Genomic DNA, 22,634 nt, shown 5'->3' on the forward strand with positions numbered 1-22,634 from the left:
ATCACTGTACTGGTGTTGGCCATGACATGCACTTAGAGGCTGAGGATAAATATATCCTCTGAATTAGAATGTGTAATGTAAATAGGTGCTTGCAGATATTGAACATAAGGTGTATTTCCCACGATATATCTCTTAACGACAGTTACTGCGAAGAGTTGTTAATTGATTTTAAAGAAGCGACAACACCTTTAGGCATAAATAACTTCTGCGCACTGTAAGCAGATTGTATTTTGCCTTCTGCTGATATCCTGAACGTGTTTCTTGAGTGACATAAATTTGGCGAACAGTATCGTGTGCATCCAGCACGAACACATGCAAAGGCACGCCAGTTGATCAGGTGAGTGAGTGAGTCAGTTAATATTAAACGTCACAATTGTCTTAGTGAAACTTTTGGCGCAAGTCAAAGTAGGATTAATCACCTGACTAGCATGAACGCGCACTTTGGCCAAATTAGGGCGGTTGGGTTGCCCTTACGTTAAAAGCATTCGGTCGTCCCGCCGAGGACCGTGCACATGCATCATGCAACCCATTTGGTCTATAAAGTGAATTCTTTGTTCAGTAACTGTTATCAAGTTTCGCTTACAATTTTATTCATGGATAAAATAATCCCTGTAGTCCACAGTAGTCGTGAAACATGAGGGACTTTTCATCTAGGGCTATGTTTAAACACAGACATTTGTCTAAATATGTTTTCACTGATACAATTGCTAACATATCATAATATAACTGTGCAATTTTACACAACTTATCAACCATAAAATAGCTTACAATAGTTTATATTTGGTAGCATGTGCACTAGTATTTTGTTATTTGAAATAAGATCAAACAAACCTATTATTCCGATGGACTCCTCTACAGATGCATTAGTCGTTGATGATTCTCTTATCAGCGTTACCCGTCCTGGTGCCAACTCCAACCCCTCAACAAATTAAATATTATTTATATTTTGATCAATTATTTTCTATATCTGCATGCACCTGATATATGATATTCAATATATTATAACATGAGCAGTAAATCAATTTAGAATTCGAATGTGGTTAATAACTGTCCCTACACTAGACAACTGAAACTAAGGTTCCTGATACAGAGAGTAACGTACTATCAATCTACTCTTTATTATCATTTATTGTAGGCTACATATTTTTCACTACCCGTGAAGGTCCCGGGGTAGAATAGGCCTTCAGCAACCATGCTTGCCATAAATGGCGACTATGCTTGTCGTAAGAGGCGACTAACGGGATCGGGTGGTCAGGCTTGCTGACTTGGTTGGCATCGGTTCCCAATTGCGCAGATCGATGCTCATGTTGTTGATCACTGGATTGTCTGGTTAAGACTCGATTATTTACAGACCGCCGCCATATAGCTGTAATATTGCTGAGTGCAGCGTAAAACTAAACTCACTCACTCACATATTTTTCACAGTCTATGTCGTGCCTAAAATGTTCCATAACTAATGAATTATTACATATACGTAACAACTCTTACATCAATTTGTTTGAGTAAGGCATTTCTAAAACAAAAACTGTCTGAAGAATTGTTGAATGTCTTGTTGGGAAATAAAGACGGCACCATACAGTCTGGTTCTTTCAGGCCGTCAAAATGGTCGGAGCACACTCTTGTGTGTGTAGATGGTGCGAAATCTTTCCTCACCAGTCCACGAATCCAATTGGATGTTAAAACTGGAACACACGTCGTCAAGAGTTATTTCTCTTGTTTAGCTTGTTGGCAAACAAACACGAGACGAAACAATCTCGTAGTGCAAAGGTCGGGTTGAAGGCAATACGCTCCAGAAACCCAGTGACATCACTACGCAAGAGTTGCAATCATTCCACAGTGTTTAAACATCAGTCAGTCAGTGCCACTGGGGCCACAGTGTTATCGAGGTGTCACAGGTGGAGGTCAAGTTATGGCCGTCACTGACCGCAAGAGTTTATACATATTGTCTCTCTCTGTTTATGATCAGCCAGTTGGCGATACTGAGAAGGAATGTACAACATCACCTTCTCTTGTTCCATCACCTAGTCGCCCTGCCTTGATGTTAGCGACTAAAAACGACTCGCTTTCTCGCACGGTCCCGGAGTCTGCCATGACACTTCCAAGCAGCGATCATGGCTGATGGGTTGACGTGAAAGGAGTCAGCGACAGAAATGCTGTTCTAGGCCACAAGTGCCACCTCTGTAGCAGAGTACCATAAAGAATCCACTTATTCACTTCAGCTGTGTCCATGTGTTTACCTGTTGTAGAATATCGAGACGTCTACAGTAACCTCTTGCTTTGTCCAAGTGTCGTCTTTGAGGCTTGTGCACTCCAATACAGGTCAGACTGACCTAACCTCGAGAATCCCAAGTTGATGAAAGTTTCACGTTGACAGAGTAACCGCTGCTTATGTTGGTATGCGTTATTTGAGAGTGCCTTAAATAGGTACAATGAACGACAGTGTGGATTTCGAACGTTTTGTTGCACGGTTTCTGAGGCGGAATGTCTGCACTAGGTGACGTTGCTGTTCAAATACAAATAAGAAATCGCCGTTTCAGCTACCGTTTACCTTAATTGGCATAAATATCTCATTTCAGCGTAGAACCGTTGCACGGTGTCAGACCAGACTTCTTGTGATGAATGCAATGGTGTAAACCAAACCACTCGGCGTTCAAATCTAAAAAAGGTATACATACACAATCGACCGCCATTTTGATTGTCTCATTCTTTCAGTGCATATGTAAAGCTTTTAGTGAGAGTGATAGTCGAGACAGATTCGTTCTCGTTTGATATTAAACTCAAACACGTTATACACCTCCACATCAAACTCTCAAGAGAAGATATGGTAACTAACTAGGTAGAGGAGATGTTTGTAGAGTACTATGGCGATTAGGAACTCAGACACAATAAAAACCCACGGGCTTTTATAAAGGCGTTTAAAACTGAACTTGTGCGAAATACACAAGAGAGTGAAGCCAATGGTATACATGAAGAGGCCAATGCGTTTTATCCTCTCATTATGTGAAGTCCTTAGTATAGTGACCATCCTATATTAACTAGGTGATCATTTGCTGAATAAATGTACCAGCATCTGCATCGAAACTCCCGACACTGACATCATGCCTAACTCCTTAACGACAAGCGCTATGCACAAAACAGTAAGCACCATCTTCAACGTATTTAGCCATGGCGTTTGCCGAGGGTGGTCAAACGCCTAGTCAACTAAATCCTATTTACTAACAGCGTGTGTAATGAAGTACAAAGCGTAAACAGAACACATTTAAACTCAACACATGTGAAAATAAACTCAACACATTATCACAAGTTCATCATTCTTGAAAAACGAACTGCAGATGAATTACATAAATTACCAAATATTACCAGGTATGGTACCATAACATGGGAGGTAAGTCCTAAGTAATGCAGTCTCAGGTGTAGCGCACTTTAGCGTCACTGAAAAAACAAACCTACAAAACATGGTACAATGAAGTTCCGTAATAAGGCCACCTGGTCAATAACCAAAGACCCTGAGCGTGTTCCTGCTCCTGTGAACTTTCCACTGTTTTCAGTCGTAGCTTATTATTTTTATGTATGGCTTCATGTGTCGCAATTGCTCACAGCTGAAGGGGCAGTCTAAATCCAGCTAGGACCTATGCAGGAAGCAAATCCACTGTAGGCGCCATGGTTCCTAGTATGGTGATCTACCTTCAGTTATTGGTAACCCGTAGCCCATTTTTAGATCGTATTGCCCTCTGTAGTTAAACTGTTTTAGATTTAATTACTACCTTTACATGGCTATCTGTGATATACTAGTTGTTTAACTGTTCTTCGTTAACAAGGTTTTAGTTTCTAATTTTCTAGATATACAATGTAATTACTAATTGCTCTCGTCACGATATGGCTGCAATATTACCTATGAGACGATAAATATTAACTCACTCACTCATGCTCCTGTGCTTTAGGTTCAGGTCAGTCATGCATGTGACTGCTGTTGGTAAGTGTCGGAACATACCTTGCATTTTGTAGTGTGTAAATATCAAAGAGCAAAAGTGTTTCCACTTATCGTAATCAATGTCAAATATGCCAATATTAATAGTTTAACACATTTATCGACATTGGATTACATATAACTAAAAAATATAGATATCGACACAGCTGACAAAAACCAGAAGCGTGTGATTGTATTTGCCAAGAGCTCCAAGAGATCAGGAGGTATCAAACCAAGGGCACCGAGAACAATCGGTAGCCTGACAACAGTGGACTTGCGATGCATATCTATCACGTTTTTCCTGAATCTTGCCCATCACTTTGCTGTCAAAGGAGACATGAAAGTCAATGATACAAATAAATTGATTAGGTTCTTCAAAAAACACAATATCAGGTTTGTTAGTTGGATTTTTTTCAAAGCTGGACTTCCACTTTGTATAACAGAGAATATGAATTCATATTTGAACCAGAAAGATACATGCATGTCATCTCAGAAAAAGGAGCGCTCTACTTACATCAAATTCAGATGCAACGTCTTGCCATTACGTTATAACGAAGGTAGGTGGCAATTAATCGAACAGGATTTACGACTCTGTCCCATTTGTAACACCGCTGTAAAGGACGAGTATCATTTCGCACTTCTATGCCACTTGTACAATGAAATCCGAATAACTTTTCTTCCGGAACACATTTGGAAACTTCCTTCTATCTATAAATTGGTAAGTCTCTCATGTACATCTGGCACCCATGAAGAGCCACCTGCTCGTGGTGGGGGCACCCATGAAGAGCCACCTCCTCGTGGTGGGTGCTGGGTAACGCTAAGTGCTCTTCTCCCGTGTGGACCCGGGAGAGAATGTGTCCACAGCACCCCATTGCTTGTCGTAAGAGGCGACTAAATTGGGCAACCTGTTTGCCGTGGGTTGCGTCCCGTGTCGATGGAGGACGGGATCCTGGTGGTTGAGGGCAGATGGGCTTTTAACTGCGTTTCATTTGCCCAACACACCACTTCGGCCCTTACGTCACCTGAACGGGTGGTTGAATGGGCCCGATTCAACCAATCGGCTGGTCATGCCAAGCCCTGTACATGGATTTTTGTCATTGCACAGAATTTGATATGGAATTTTTACATTTTAGTCTTGGCTCCCTTTGTTCATAGAATATTATTTGACTTGATTTTTGATTACATGAACTTTGCCTAGAGTCTCATGCCCAGAAGGCGGTGGCTCATGGGCCAATCTGGTGGAACTGTTAATATTGTTAATGTTTCTGCTGGAGTATATCATCAGAGTATCCTTGGTGCTGTAAGCTGGAGGCCCGCTTGCTTTAGCATTATCCTTGTGATACTCCGTGGTGGGTGGGGAGCTCGGATGACGATTACCAAACCCCTAACAAAAAAACAAAACGTCAACTGGAAAATGATGATCAACATCGACCCTCTATACAAATTGATCACTGGTCACGTTTTTTGATTATTGAGACCCTTGACAAGACTCCTTTAAAATTAAATCCCTTTGCAATTTCAAAAGGTATCTCTGGCATTGCAGGTGAGGTAAAAAATATCAAACGATTGCGATCAGGTTCACTGCTGATTGAATGTAGCAGAAAACAACAAGCTACCAACCTATTATCAACTGATATGTTTGTCGGAGTCCCGGTATTAGTTTCTGCCCACAGAACACTGAATACAAGCAAAGGCATAGTTCGAGACCGTGAGCGTCTTCTAGCAGACATGACTGAGCTCGATATAATGTCCGAGATGAAAGATCAAGGAGTATCTTTCGTCAAACGTTTCACAACACGGAGAAATAATGAGACTGTCCAAACCAACACATATCTGTTTTCATTTTCAGCTCCAACACCTCCAAAGTCAATCAAAGCAGGTTACTGCAATCTGAATGTTGACTTATATATTCCAAATCCTCTGCGCTGCTTTAAGTGTCAAAAGTACGGACATGGTGTTAATACTTGCACATTGTCTGTTACATGGGCTCACTGTGCTGAGAATACACATGTAACCGAAGATTGTGACAGTATTCACAAAAAATGTGCAAACTGTTCAGGAAACCATTCATCCTTCTCTAAAGAATGTCCCATTTGGAAAAGGTAAATGGAAATTAACAAAATCAAATTTTCCAGGAACGTCAGTTTTGCTGAAGCAAGAAAGATTGTACAATCTACTGAGCACACTGAAACTTATGCCTCTGTCACAAAAACATCTCAAACCTTATCAAAAGGAACAACTACGCCAGTACTAACTTCGTCAAGCTCATGTCAGACTGACCTGACATAGGTAAATTCAGATATTCCTGAGTCTATCTCTCCTGATCTTCTACAGTTTATCTCAGAACAGTCTACTCAGACAGACAGGGCTCAGTCTACACAAAAGACCGTATCTTCTTCAGATAACAAATCATCATCATCACCATCTCAGTCACACTCAAAGTCTCAATCGACAGCTGATAGTCAGCCACCTGTTAAAAGTAAACCTAAGCCTAAGCCTGATGCTTCAAAACAACAAAGTGGCAGAGCTCCTAAAGGGTCACAGAACAAAATTCAACTGTTTAATAAATACGGGTCTCTTGAAGATATGGACGTTTCTGAAAACGTCCATTCTAGGGCACATAGCTTGTCGCCCTCTAAAAGAGTGCGGGGTAGATCCCCAATAAATCCCCCCAAAAGATAGTTTATTCCAATAATATTGTACAGTGGAACTGCAGAGGACTGAGGACTAATTTACATGAATTACAGCTATTGGTCCAAGATTTTACACCTTCAGCGATATGTCTCCAAGAGACATATTTAAAACAAACAGATACATTTGACCTTCGTCAATTTAATGCATATCATTGTTTTTCACCCCCGGGTGATAGGGCCACTGGCGGATCATCCATTCTAGTCAGACAAAACGTTATTCAAAGCCCTGTTCCACTTATTACTAATATGCAGGCTGTTGCAGTGAGAATTACTTTACATGTAGCGTTTACGCTATGCTCTCTTTATATTTCGCCGTCTTCAACGTTCACTAAAACTGATCTTCAGGCTCTATATGACCAACTCCCGAAGCCCTGTATTATGATTTGGAGATTTAAATGGACACAACCCACTCTGGGGTAGTGTAACTACAAACACTAAAGGTAAATTGTTGGAGGACTTTTGTTCTGACAATGATTTATGTATTTATAATGATGGTTCCAACACAAATTTACACCCTGGGACAGGGACCTATTCTGCTCTTGACTTGTCATTGACAAATTCTGAACTCCTAAATGAATTTGAATGGTCAGTCCACGATGACCTCTGTGGAAGTGACCATTTTCCTACTGTATTAAAAGCTGTAACTCCATCTGATGTTCCTCCATCATCAAGACGAAATTTTAAAAAGGCTAACTGGGCTTATATGAAACACTGTGTGCTGAAAAACTTAAACCTGAACGTTTTATTGACGTTCCTGATGCTATTAAATGCTTTTCTGAAGAACTTAACTCCATTGCTGATGAGTGTATACCAAAGTCCTCTGTAGTTCCACACATAAGAAAACCATGGTTCAACGATGAGTGCAAACAAGCTAGGAAGGCAAGGAAAAAAGCAGAACATTATTTCCGTCGCCATCCTATGGTGCATAATTTCAATAAATTTAAGATTTTAAATGCTAAAGCACGGCGTACTTTTAAACAGAACAAACGCCAATCTTGGCAAAATTATGTATTCAAAATAAATTCTAGGACACCCATGTCCATGGTATAAAACATGGTCCAGAAAATCAAAGGTAAAGGTACTAAATCTACTGTCCATCATCTTAAACATGGAGATCAATTGCTTACTGATAAATCAGATATTGCTAATACACTAGGTGAAACCCTTGCTAAACACTCTTCCTCTTCAAATTATGTACCAAAATTCCAGCAATATCAAAAACAACAAGAAAAGAAAACTATTAATTTCAACTCAGATAATGGGGAAGATTACAATGAAATGTTTTCTATTCATGAACTCCATACTGCTCTTGATCAAGCCCATGACACTGCTACTGGAGCTGATAACATACATTATCAACTCCTGAAGCACTTACCAGAATCCTGTTTAGAGACGCTCTTCTATATATTTGATGATATTTGGACTTCCGGGAAATTTCCTTCTTCATGGCGTGATGCCATAGTAGTACCAATACCTAAGCCTGGACGTGATCATACGGATCCGTCCAATTATCGTCCGATTTCATTAACAAGCTGTGTTTGCAAGACCATGGAACGCATGATAAATAATCGACTTGTTTGGTATTTGGAAACTAATAACCTTATCACAGATAAAAAATGTGGTTTCCGGAAAAACAGAAGTACTGTCGATCACTTAGTGCGTTTAGAATCATTTGTAAAAAACGCACTGATTAACAAACAACACGCTGTGTCTATCTTTTTTGATCTTGAAAAAGCATATGACACTACTTGGAAATATGGCATTTTACGAGATTTACATTACTTCGGGTTGCGAGGTCGTTTCCCTCAATATATTGCCAAGTCTTTAAATAACAGACAATTCCAGGTCCGTGTGGGTTCTACCTTGTCTGATCATTACAATCAGGACCAGGGTGTTCCACAAGGCAGTATTTTGTCAGTCACTCTTTTTAGCATCAATATCAACAGTTTATCTAACGTTTTAAACGATTCAAATGATGGATCGTTATTTGTGGATGATTTTAATATTTCTTGTCGTGGTAAAAATATGCATACCATTGAACGGCAATTGCAGTTGTGTTTAAACAAGATTAATAAATGGTGTCTTGAAAACGGCTTTAAATTTTCCAAATCGAAAACTAACTGCATACATTTTTGTCGTAAATACAAACCACATAAAGACCCTGAACTGTCCCTAGATGGGACGCCCATTAAAGTTGTGAAGGAAATTCCAAACCTGACAAATTCTTGGGTCTAATCTTTGATTCACATTTAACGTTTTCACCACATATTAAATCACTTAAAACTAAATGCCTGAAAGCTCTTGACTTGTTGAAAGTGGTTTCAAATTCAAAATGGGGAGGGGATCAAGCTACCCTTCTCCATCTCTATCGATCACTCGTTCGTTCTAAACTTGATTATGGCTCCATTGTCTATGGTGGAGCCTGCAAAAGCAATCTTAAACTTCTTGATCCTGTCCATCATCAAGGTCTAAGGCTTTGTCTTGGGTCCTTCAGAACTTCACCTATTGACAGTCTTTACGTTGAGGCCGATGAACCATCTCTTGCACAACGCCGTATCAAATTATCTTTACAATATATCACAAAACTATACTTTAACGAATCTAGCCCTGCATATAACTGTGTCTTCAATCCCCTTTATGAGGATTTGTATAGCAAAAAGTCTTCTCTTGTTCCACCTCTTGGGCTCAGAATAAAGCCGTTTATTGCTGCTGCTGGTATTGAGCTGAACAATATAGCTCCTTCCCGTCTTCTTTCCTCTCCCCCTTGGCAGTTGGTCAGGCCATAGGTTGACCTAACATTAACTACATTTAACAAAATCAGAAACTAATGAATTACGGTATAAACAAGAATATAATCAGTTGAAACATACATATAACAATTACATATCATTATTTACAGATGGGTCCAAGGACGGTGGTGCAGTTGCTTGTGCTACTGTCATTGGATCCAGAACAATATCTTCTAGATTACCAGACAATAGTTCTATTTTTACAGCTGAAGCTAACGCCATATTAACAGCCCTTAAATATATTCAAAGACACCCTAAACGAAAACAGTAAATAATATATTCCGACTTTCTTTCTTGCCTTCAAGCTATTAAAAATATTTCTTGTAAACATCCGCTTTTAATTGAAATTATTGAACTGTATAATACTCTTGCTACTGGCCAATACGACATCGTCTTTTGTTGGTTACCCAGTCACGTAAGTATTTCTGGGAATGTGATGGCCGATTTTGCTGCAAAAGCAGCACTCAACAAATCTGTGACACCACTTCTTCTTCCATATTCAGATTACAAAGCTTGCATTAGAATGTATATCCGTGATCTGATGCAGAAGAAGTGGGACACTCAAGTAGGTATCAATAAATTACATGAAATAAAACCGTATATTGGTTACACCTACTTGGGTTGTCAGTCCAGATTTGAGGAGGTCATCATGCGACGATGTCGTATTGGCCACACAAGATATACACATAAATATTTGCTTAAAGGTGAGGATCCTCCGTTTTGTATCCCTTGTGATGGAAGAATCACAGTCAAGCATATCCTGCTTGACTGTGTTGAGTATTCCATCACAAGGGATCAGTATTTTAATTCACGAACTCTGAAGGATCTTTTTAATAACACAAGCTCTCATTTAATCATTGCATTTTTAAAAGAATTAGATTTATTGTCTGAATTGTAAATAGATAAATATTTTATTATTGGAAGTTTAAATTGGTAACTGTGCTTGTTAGTGGCTGTATCCTCAAAGGGGGCTGAAGTACTGTAAAACTATTGTCCCCCTGAGAGGGTACGTAAGTCCACAAACATTCAAAGAAAATTCAAACTTTCACGTTTTTAATCGTGGCATAAGTGTGTTTTTATTTGCATGGCTAGATTTCCCACATTGCTGACGGCTGAGGGGATGATGTAAATCCAGCTAGGGTCCATGCAGGTAGCAAAGGTACAGTAAGTCCCCATGGACCCCAGTATGGTGATCTACACTCAGTTGTTAGCAATCTCTAGCCCATTTTTTATCTTGTATTGTCCTCTATAGATAAATTGTTTTAGGTATAGTTACTAGTTTTATATTCTCATCTGTGATATTCTAGTTGTTTTACTGTCCCTCGTTGACAGGTTTTATATAATAGATAATTATATATATTTCATTTTAGTATTAAATGTTCTGGTCACGATATGGCTGAGATATTGCCGATGTGACTTTAAACTTTAACTCACTCACTCACTACTAAAAGGCGATGATCCTCCGTTTTGTATCCCTTGTGATGAGAGAACCACGGTCAAGCATATCCTGCTTGACTGTGTTGAATTCTCCATCATAAGGGATAACTATTTCAATGTCAAAACAATGAAGGATCTTTTTAGCACAGTTAGTACTCATTTAATTCTTGGATTTTTAAAAGAAATTGATTTTCTTATTGAATTGTAATTGATATGTTCTGTAGATAGTTGTATTTTAATGATTGGTAGTTTAGATTAGTAACTTAGATTGTTAGTGGCGGTACCCTCAAAGGGGGTTGAAGTATAGTAAAATTATTGTCCTCCTGAGAGGGTACGTAAGTCCAATACTCTCATAGTCAATTTAAATCTACTACTAGTTTTTAATCGTAGAATATTTGTTGTTTTAAGTAATGGCTAAATTTCAGGATAATCGCCAATAGCTGAGGGGATGGTGTAAATCCAGCTAGGGTCCATGCAGGTAGCAGAAGTAATGTAAGTCCCTATGGACCTTAGTATGGTGATCTACCTTCAGTTGTTGGCGATCTATAGCCCCGGTTTTATGTTGTATTGTCTTCTTTAATTCCAATGTTTTAACTTTCAATGCTAGTTTCATGTTCTGTGATACTCTAGTGTTTTTACTTTCCTTCGCTGACAGGTTTTACTTTTTCTCTTTTCTCATCTTAACATTACTATAACTTATATTGTTCTCGTCACGATATGGCTGCAATATTGCCGATGTGACGTTAAATATTAACTCACTCACTCAATTCTACTGGAGTATATCATCCGGGTATCCTTGGTGCTGCAAGCTGGAAGCCCGCTTGCTTTAGCATTGTCCTTGTGATACTCCGTGGTGGGTGGGGAGCTCGGATGATGAACCATATGACACCAACCATGTCTTATGAAGTACCCCACAAAAAAACAAACAAAGCGTCCACTTGAAACTGATCCTGTTCATACTGACCACAGACTGTCTCTATCGATTGAGTATTGGCCACGTTTCCTTGTTATTGAGACTCCATTAAAGCTGAACCTTTTCGCAGTATCTAAAGGCTTTCAAGGTATTGCTGGGGAAGTTAAGAACATTCGGCGCTTCAGTGCAGCAAGAAACAGCAAGCATCCAATCTGATGAGTATTGAATCTTTTGTGGGCATTCCTGTCACGGTCTCTGCTCACAAGACCTTGAACACTAGTAAAGGTATCATGAGATAGTGGTCGATTGTTTGCTGACATGACCGAACTTGATATAGCATCTGAAATGAAAGATCAAGGTGTCCTGTATGTGAAGCGATTTTCAACCCGAAAAAACAATGAAACATTCCAAACTAATATCTATCTGTTTACGTTTTCATTTCCAAATGCTCCTAAATCAGTGAAGGCAGGCTATTGCAACATACAAGTTTATACCTGCATCCCCAACCCGCTAAGGTGTTTTCAATGCCAAAAATATGGACATGGTGTGAATACTAGCACATTGTATGTTGGGTGTCCTCACTGTGGTGAGAAAACAAATACAACAGAAGATTGTGACAGTGATTTAAAACCATGCACCAACTGTTCAGGCGACCATTCATCTTCTTCGAAACAGTGTCCTATTTGGAAAGAACAAATGGAGATAAACAGAATAAAGTTTACTCAAAATATCTCCTTTTCTGAGGCCAAAAAAACTGGTAAAAAGGTCTGATCTTCCAGAAAGTTATGCTACAGTAGCAAAAACATCATCGGAGTCTACCTCTAAAATAACAAAATCATCCACAGGATGTCAGACTACCTTGACTTGGATGAACTGCGATTCTCCACAGCTTTTGTACCCTGCTATTTCATCTCAGACTGAGGAATCACTTCCTAGTACATCAAAGTCGTCTTTTGATCACAAATCATCATCATCTCAGTCAAATTCAAAGTCTCAATCTACAGCTGATAGTCAACAAACTGTGAAAGGTAAACCGAAGCCTAAGCCTGATGCTTCAAAACAACAAAGTGGCAGAGCTCCTAAAGGGTCACAGAACAAAATTCAATTGTTCAATAAATATGGGTCTCTTGAAGACATGGACGTTTCTGAAAACGTCCATTCTAGGGCACATAACTTGTCGCCCTCCAAGAGAGTGCGGGGTAGATCCCCAATAAATCCCCCCAAAGATAGTTTATACCAATAATATTGTATAGTGGAACTGCAGAGGATTGAGGATTAATTTACATGAATTACAGCTATTGGTCCAAGATTTTACACCTTCAGCGATATGTCTCCAAGAGACATATTTAAAACAAACAGATACATTTGACCTTCGTCATTTTAATACATATCATTGTTTTTTCATCTCTGGGTGATAGAGCCACTGGCGGGTCATCCGTTCTAGTCAGACAAAACGTTATTCAAAGCCCTGTTTCACTTAATACTACTATGCAGCCTGTTGCTGTGAGAATTACTTTACATGTGCGTTTACGCAATTCTCTCTTTATATTTTGCCATCTTCGACGTTTGCCAAAACTGATCTTCAGGCTCTATATGACCAACTCCCGAAGCCCTATATTATAATGGGAGATTTAAATGGGCACAACCCACTCTGGGGTAGTGTAACTACAAACACTAAAGGAAAATTGTTGGAGGACTTTTGTTCTGACAATGATTTATGTATTTATAATGATGGTTCCAACACATATTTACACCCTGGTACAGGGACCTATTCTGCTCTCGACTTGTCACTGACAAATTCTGAACTACTAAATGAATTCGAATGGTCAGTCCACGATGACCTCTGTTGAAATGACCATTTTCCTAATGTATTAAAATCTGTATCTCCATCTGATGTTCCTCCATCATCAAGACGAAATATTTAAAAAGCTAACTGGGCTTTATATGAAACACTGTGTGCTGCTAAACTTAAACCTGAACTTTTTATTGACGTTCACGACGCTATTAAATGCTTTTCTGATGAACTGAATTCCATAGCTGATGAGTGTATACCAAAGTCCTCTGCACACATAAGAAAACCATGCTTCAACAATGACTGCAAACAAGCTAGGTAGGGAAGGAAAAAAGCAGAACATTATTTCCGTCGCCATCCTATGGTGCATAATTTCAACAAATTTAAAATTTTAAATGCTAAAGCACGGCTTTCTTTAAACAGAACAAACGCCAATCTTGGCAAAATTATGTATCCAAAGTAAATTCTCGGACACCCATGTCCAAGGTATGGAACATGGTCCAGAAAATTAAAGGTAAAGGTACTAAATGTACTGTCCATCATCTTAAACGTGGAGATCAGTTACTTACGGATAAATCAGATATCGCAAATAAACTTGGCGAAACTCTCGCTAAACACTCATCCTCTTCTAACTATTTACCTAAATTCCAGCAGTATCAAAAACAACAAGAAAAGAAAGCTATTAATTTCAATTCTGATAACGGGGAAGATTATAATGAAACTTTTTCTATTCATGAACTCCATACTGATCTTGATCAAGCTCATGAGTGAGTGAGTGAGTTAAAATTTAACGTCACATCGGCAATATCTCAGCCATATCGTGACGAGAACATCTAATATCAAAATTAATTATATGTCTACTATAAAACCTGTCAACGAAGAACAGTAAAACAACTAGAATATCACAAATGGAATTAAAACTAGCATGGAAAGTTAAAAACAACATCACCATTAGGACAATACACTATAAAATCAGGCTATAGATCGCCAGCAACTGAAGGTAGATCACCAAACTAGGGACCATGGGGACTTACAGTACCTTTGCTACCTGCATGGACCCTAGTTGGATTTACATCATCCCTTCAGCTGCTGGCGAGTGTACAATATGCTAGCCAAAATTAAAACAACAAGAATACTACGATTAAAAACCTGTTAAATTTAAATTTACATGGAATGTTTGTGGACTTACGTACCCTCTCAGGAGGACAATAATTTTACAATACTTCAACCCCCTTTGAGGGTACAGCCACTAACAATTCTAGTTCCTAACCTAAACTACCAATCATTAAAATACATTTATATACAGAACATATTACTCACAATTCAACGAAGAAATCAATTTCCTGACTGACTGTGTTAAAAAGATCCTTAACAGTTTTTACAGAAAAATACTTATCCCTTATGATGGTGATCAAGCTCATGACACTGCTACAGGAACTGATAACATACATTATCAACTCCTAAAACATTTACCAGAATCCTGTCTGAAAACTCTCCTAAATATGTTTGATGATATTTGGACATCGGGTAACTTTACTCCTTCATGGCGTGACGCCATAGTAGTACCAATACCAAAACCTGGACGTGATCATACGGATCCATCCAATTATCGTACGATTTCATTAACTAACTGTGTTTGCAAGACCATGGAACGCATGATAAATAATCGACTTGTTTGGTACTTGGAAACAAATAACCTCATAACAGATATACAATGTGGTTTCCGTAAAACAGAAGTTTGTTAAAAACGCACTAATAAATAAACACCATGCTGTGTCTATCTTTTTTGATCTCGAAAAAGCATATGACACAACCTGGAAGTATGGCATTCTGAGAGATTTACATGACTTTGGCTTGCGAGGTCGTTTGCCTGAATTTATTGCCAACTTTATAAATGACAGACAATTCCAGGTCTCTGTGGGTTCTACCCTGTCTGATCATCACAATCAGGATCAGGGTGTTCCACAAGGCAGTATTTTGTCTGTCACTGGTTTTAGCATCAATATCAACTGTTTATCAAAAGTTTTAAACGAATCAATTGATGGATCGTTATTTATGGATGATTTTAATATTTCTTGTCGTGGTAAAAATATGCATACCATTGAACGGCAATTGCAGTTGTGTTTAAACAAGATTAATAAATGGTGTCTTGAAAACGGCTTTAAATTTTCCAAATCGAAAACTAACTGCATACATTTTTGTCGTAAATACAAACCACATAAAGACTGTAGATGGCACGCCGATTAAAGTTGTGAAGGAAGCCAAGTTCTTGGGTCTAATCTTTGATTCACACTTAACGTATTTACCGCATATTAAATCACTTAAAACTAAATGCCTGAAGGCACTTGACCTATTGAAAGTTATGTCAAATTCTAAATGGGGTGGGGATCAAGCTACCCTTCTCCAGCTATATCGATCACTCGTACGTTCTAAATTTGATTACGGCTCCATCGTATATGGTGGAGCCTGCAAAAGCAACCTTAAACTTCATAATTCTGTCCATCACCAAGGTCTAAGACTTTGTCTTGGGTCCTTCAGAACTTCACCTATTGACAGTCTTTCCGTTGGGGCCGATGAACCATCTCTTGCACAACGCCGTATCAAATTATCTTTACAATATATCACAAAACTAAACTCTAACGAATCTAGCCCTGCATATAACTGTCCTCAATCCTCTTTATGTGGATTTGTATAGGAAAAAGTCTTCTCTTGTTCCACCCCTTGGGCTCTGAATAAAGCCGTTTATTGCTGCTGCTGATATTAAGCTGGACAATATAGCTCCTTTTCGTCCTTTTTGCTCTCCCCGTTGGCAGTTGGTTAGGCCACAGGTTGACCTAACATGAACAACATTTAAAAAATCAGAAACTAATGAATTACAGTATAAACAAGAATACAAATCAATTGAAACATACATATAACAATTACAAATTCTTATTTACAGATAAGGCTATTTACAGGGTTCAAGGACGGTGGATCCAGAAGAATATCTTCTAGATTGCCAGAGAATAGTTCTCTTTTTTACAGCAGAAGCTAACGCCATATTAACAGCTCTGAAATATATTCAAAGACACCCTAAACGTAAACAGTATATAATATATTCCGACTCTCTTTCTTGCCTTCAGGCTATTAAAAATATTTTTTGTAAACATCCACTTTTAATTGACATTATTGAACTGTATAATACTCTGTCTACTGGCCAATACGACATCGTCTTTTGTTGGTTACCCAGTCACGTAAGTATTTCTGGGAATGTGATGGCCGATCTTGCTGCCAAGGCAGCACTCAACAAATCTGTGACGCCACTTCTACTTCCATATTCAGATTACAAAGTAAGCATTAGAACGTATATCCGTGATCTGATGCAGAAGAAGTGGGACACTCAAGTAGGTATCAATACATTACATGAAATAAAACCGTATATTGACTACACCTACTTGGGTTGTCAGTCCAGATTTGAGGAGGTCATCATGCGACGATGTCGTATTTGCCTCACAAGATATATATTTGCTTAAAGGTGAGGATCCTCCGTTTTGTATCCCTTGTGATGGAAGAATCACAGTCAAGCATATCCTGCTTGACTGTGTTGAGTATTCCATCACAAGGGATCAGTATTTTAATTCACGAACTCTGAAGGATCTTTTTAATAACACAAGCTCTCATTTAATCATTGCATTTTTAAAAGAATTAGAGTTATTGACCGAATTGTAAATAGATAAATATTTTATTATTGGAAATTTAAATTCATAACTGTATCCTCAAAGGGGGTTGAAGTACTGTAAAACTATTGTCCTCCTGAGAGGGTACGTAAGTCCACAAACATTCAAAGTAAATTCTAAATTTCCACCTTTTTAATCGTAGTATAAGTGTGTTTTTTTTAATTGTGTGGCTAGATTTCCCAAATTGCTGATGACTGAGGGGATGGTGTAAATCCAGCTAGGGTCCATGCAGGTAGCAAAGGTACTGTAAGTCCCCATGGTCCCTAGTATGGTGATCTACCTTCAGTTGTTAGCAATCTATAGCCCAGTTTTATATTGTATTGTTCTCTATAGATAAATTGTTTTAGTCATAGCTACTAGTTTTACATTCTTTTCTGTGATGTTCTAGTTGTTTTACTGTCCTTCGTCGACAGGTTTTTATACTACTCGTATGTTCGATTTTAATGTTACTTCCCGGCACGATATGGCTGAAATATTGCCGATGCGACGTTAAATTCTAACTCACTCACTCACCACTCACTTATGTACATCTCAAACATGTACAATATTATATTTACCATGCATACATAAAAAGAAATATGCATTTAGAAACACTCTAGTCTGCACCTGTATACTCTTGTCAACTATATGTATGGCATATATTGTATATGGGCCCTCGGCCTCGTTACAGATAAACTCCTTTGAATTGAATAGCTGGAATTCCTCTGAGGCTACATGTGGCTACATGTCTACTCCAGAGAAGTTTAACGCCATCATTTTTCAGGGTCGTACAATGGATTCACCTCCGATTCAAAGGCATGTCATACAACTTACAAGTTATTGCGACTTTTCCATCCTTACGAGCTACCCAATCACAGCTGGGTGGACTGGAACACAGTCACAATACTATGTCAAAGTTCACTGCACGTTGCTGTACCACGGATATTTGTTATACACGGAAATTAAGTTCAGTAACAAGGTCAACTGGTCGATCGTTGGATCCGCAGCGTCTTGCTGGTCCCAAGTGCTTCTGTGCTCAATTAGCGTTTACTCATGCAGGTGATTGCTGTTGCAAGCTACATTGATTCCTGGGAGTTTGTCATGCATAAATAACAAAATATAATGACTTTGAGTTTGTTTTACTCATTGTCCAATTTGACAAGATACCAGTTGGAAAGGTGGAACGCTTATATCGATAGGGGATGAGATGTAATCACTTAACAAACATTGATATCATCAAACCTTAACCCACAAGCGTGTGGTTCAATCTGTTATCTAATCTCGTTCTTCCCACATTTCATTTTGCATCAGATGAAGAAAAATATGGGAGATAGACAGCATTGGATTGTGAAGTCAAATTCATAAATATGATATGCAAAACATTCCAAAACAATAGTATAGTAGTGCCACTGGTAAGTGCTTTAACACGTGACACATACGGCATGAACAATGACTAGTATCTTCCGGCAATTTGAAATTAGTTAATTAGTTTACATGGATTATCCAAAGAAATTGACAGATAAAAGGTAAACACGGGACAACAACAGGACTGAAAAATCGGTAGTACTAACGAGTCATCAAGTCTGTAACAGGTTTTAAGGGAGCTGCTTTACTCGATAGATTGAACAAAATGCTTCGGGTTCATGGAACGTGTATTTCATTGCGATTGAGCACTGATAAACATGGCCTCTCAATTCGAAGTGTTTGAACAAATTCAACTGTATTTACTTTTTTTCAGTATCGCTTTGGAGACGTCACAGTTCTGGAGTCAATGAGCCTGAATAAGATCGGACACATCCAATTACACTGGTAGCAGATATCAATAATGTCAAAGTAGGTGCCCACTGAAACAAGATGACCGCTGTGCTGTGTCTTGTCACTGCCTTCATCCCAGCCGTGTATGCAGGAAACTGCAGATCTTGGCAACGTTTTGACACACAGGCGACACTAGACAGTGTAAAGGCAAGAGAATATCCCTGGAGAACACAGGCTCTTCTTCATCAGGAGACTTGCGTTGGTCTCTGTGCTCAGGACGAACGTTGCACAGCTGTCACCTACCACAATGGCACATGTAGCTTATTCAGATCTTCTCTGACGTCCTCTGGGGAATCTCTCCCTGGATCCAAGCACTTCACCAAGGCTGGAGGTAGGTTCATCATACGTGTCATTTGAAATGCATGCACTGAACTCTGTCTTTGCTGCCAGCTTGGTAAACATGTATCTTTGTGGAATGGTCACAAATATATCAGAATAGCATGACATCCTGGGGAAAAAAATGTTGGTTCTAGAATAGATTTTAGTCAACAACATCAGAGAATCAAATTGACCAAATTATGATCATACAGTAAACTACTCCGTGCACGATCGTTTTAGTGGAGAAACACGCTGTGCAGCGGCGAGGGTGATAGAACTTTGGCATTAATATTGCTCTGAAACCCGGCTTCGTCCTTTCATATGGACATTAAAGCTGTTTTTTTATCACCATTCACATGGTTCAAATTAACAAAACCTACATTCTGGAGACTCTCAGCGAGCATCCAAGGTGTTCTTTTACACATTTATATATCGTGCATAAAATAGACGCAAGCACAGTGTGGAAACGACCGTCTTCACTTTCAGCGCTTCCTGATCCAGACCCATGTCCTGTATCTCTGGGGTACACGTCAGTCGTGTATCCCCGGTTGTGCTACAAGCTTGTTCTATTCAGTAACACCTGGACTTACAACAATGCAGTGTGTCAAGCTGAAGGTGGCCGCCTGGTCGTCCTCAACAGTCAGGAGAAACAGGAGTTCATGGCTTCACTTCAGAGACACGGTCAGTGTAAATTGTCGTTCGGAATGCTGTGTGAAACCTGAGTGAAAAGAGAAGTACCAACCGTGAAACCACCTATAAATATATCTCCTCTTTCCCCGGAAAGAGTCTTCTCCCAGGTATTGGTTTTCATGCCCGAAATATATTTTACAGAAGGTATGAACCTTCACTATCATTTCCTGTTTGTGACTGTAGAAGTGAATCATATAATCATTGTCGTTTTGATCCTTCCAGATGGTGTACCAGGAGGTCCGTGGATTGGAATGCAGCGACTGAACAACGTATTTACCTGGCAAGACGGGTCCACTTATGTATGGAAGTGGGGTTCAGACCAACCAAATGACAATGACGATCAGATCTGCGTTGTATTGAATATTGGTACACTGTCCAATAGAAAGTGCAAGCAGACAAATAGAGCCATCTGTGAGGTACCTCTGTGAATTCTGAGAGGTCATTTCAAGCATATCATTTTTAGACTTAAAGAATCCAAAGTGATACTGTTAGATGCAAACGTGATATTATGTCTGGTGGTGAATAAATTCGTATTAATATTGGTGTAATGTTACATGGGGCTACCATATATTATGTTAAATTTGATAAAAAGAGGTAACACGTTTCAGTTCATGTGATTTTGTCTTTTTCAGCAATACAAGTTAATGTTCATGCATAACTTTCATAGAATATTTATGTCTGCCGAGTGAGTGAGTGAGTTTAGTTTTATGCCGCACTCAGCAATATTCCAGCCATATGGCGGCAGTCGGTAAATAATTGAGTCTGACAATCTGACAATCAGACAATCCAGTGACCAACAGCATGAGCATCGATTTGCGCAATTGGGAACTGATGAGTATGTTTGCTGAAGTCTATTAAAAGATTATGAATTTGGTAACATGAACCAAATAGGACATTTTCCCGAACACTAACGTCAGACACACATGACTGCGACCTCGCATAACACTGAAATCCAGGCCCCACAACATTTGGGCAAACTCATATACCTAAATCAATGATGCGATGAAAGTGTGCTTTACGACACATTCTATTGTAATGCTGTCATTCCAGAGAGATCAATGCACAGTCTACGTTGAACTGGCAATGATGGTAAACAAATTACCGCTAATTCAAAGTGTTGTGTGTCCTTGAATCTCGGGAGTGACTAGTAACAGGAATCAGAAACTGTACATAGACATATATTAATTTATAAATAATTTGCATGCTACATGCTTGTCCTGAAATGCATAGTGAGTGAGTGAGTGAGTTGGGTTTTACGCCGCTTTTAGCACGATTCCAGCCATACCACGGCAGAGGACACAAGAAATGGACTTCACATGTACCAATGTGGGGAATCGTACCCAAGTCCTGGGCGTGACCGGCTGACGCTTTAACCACTAGGCTACCCACCGCCAATGAAGCGCATATATTTCAAGCTAACATAGGTATCATTACAGAAGCGTTTATGAGTGTGGGTGCCACAAAAACACGTGCTCGATATGGTGATTTCAAAACAAGCGTTTCATACAAAGATCCAAAGACTCGCATGTGTAAATAAACTTTTGGTTTTGAAAGGAAAATATATACTCGGCAAACATCGCTATCTAATTTTTCCGGTTTTGAGAGTAGGAGGTCACAGCACTTAGTCTTGAAAATTTCTTGTCAGCATAGATATCGCGAGTGCGAAGTAACTTTTTTCCGGCTGACTGTACATATATCGTTAACATTTCTGGGGATTTTCAAATTCCCATTGACAAAAGTAAACCCAAACTTGATATAATTTTATAGCTGTCTCCCTCAGCTTCCACAATACGACTGGGTGGTTTGTGTGCAGATAGAAAATATACAGTGCAAAAGATTCTGACATATATTTTGTTTCCACTACATATACTGCTTACACAGAACCTGTTTACCAACTCACTTGTACGCACAACATGAATTGACAAGTGTACTTCATCTTCAGAGACAGTTGCATTGAGATTGTCAATCAATACATGAAGCGTCGGTACAATGTCTGTTCTCTGCCTTGTCTGGTAACGTACACCTGTCAGATTTGTGACTTGCATATAATGCTTGTATAAATACATGGTTATACAAATCACATGCATTACTTGGATGTCACGATATTGCTGGTGTCACGTTAAATATTCACTCACTCATGATCAGATTACATGGTATTGTTAGCAAGTGTTTCTTTTGTGTTGTTATTATTAAGAAACATTTGTGAGTGAGTGAATTAAGATTTATAGTCAAATCGGTGGCATTTTCTGAAATAAAATGAAAAAAATGGCATGTATGGATAACAAAGAACGTTTGAGAAGGTGAGAGTGAGTGAGTTTAGTTTTACACCTCTTTTTAGCAATATTCCAGCGATATCACGGCGGTAGACACCAGAAAATGGGCTTCCCACACGCTTGTAAACATGTGGGGAATGGAACCCGGGCCTTCGGCGTGACGAGCGAACGCTTTACCCACTAGGCTACCCCAGCACCCCTGAGGAGAAGTTTAGAAAACGTATAATGTCACAGACAGTGATTTTAAGTATT

The 22,634-nt window shown here is 39.1% G+C and overlaps 1 protein-coding gene across 1 annotated transcript; it reads left to right on the plus strand.

Annotated features, from left to right (window-relative positions):
- The first annotated feature begins 218 nt into the window (after positions 1-218).
- On the plus strand, positions 219-20,664 carry LOC137260223 (lectin BRA-3-like). Its single transcript, XM_067797917.1, has 4 exons — positions 219-337; positions 19,025-19,432; positions 19,906-20,100; positions 20,332-20,664. Exons 2-4 carry the CDS (start codon positions 19,141-19,143, stop codon positions 20,535-20,537), a joined length of 693 nt encoding a protein of 230 aa, XP_067654018.1. The 5' UTR covers positions 219-337; positions 19,025-19,140; the 3' UTR covers positions 20,538-20,664.
- The last annotated feature ends 1,970 nt before the right edge of the window (positions 20,665-22,634 follow it).

This window comes from Haliotis asinina, chromosome 13, assembly GCF_037392515.1.
Source record: "Haliotis asinina isolate JCU_RB_2024 chromosome 13, JCU_Hal_asi_v2, whole genome shotgun sequence".
Lineage (NCBI taxonomy): Eukaryota > Metazoa > Mollusca > Gastropoda > Lepetellida > Haliotidae > Haliotis > Haliotis asinina.

Coding starts and splice junctions, on each gene's coding strand:
- LOC137260223 (XM_067797917.1), top strand. CDS start 19,141: ATGACCGCTGTGCTGTGTCTTGTCACTGCCTTCATCCCAGCCGTGTAT. Junction 19,433..19,905: donor GCACTTCACCAAGGCTGGAG/GTAGGTTCATCA, acceptor CTTCACTTTCAG/CGCTTCCTGATCCAGACCCA. Junction 20,101..20,331: donor GGCTTCACTTCAGAGACACG/GTCAGTGTAAAT, acceptor TGATCCTTCCAG/ATGGTGTACCAGGAGGTCCG.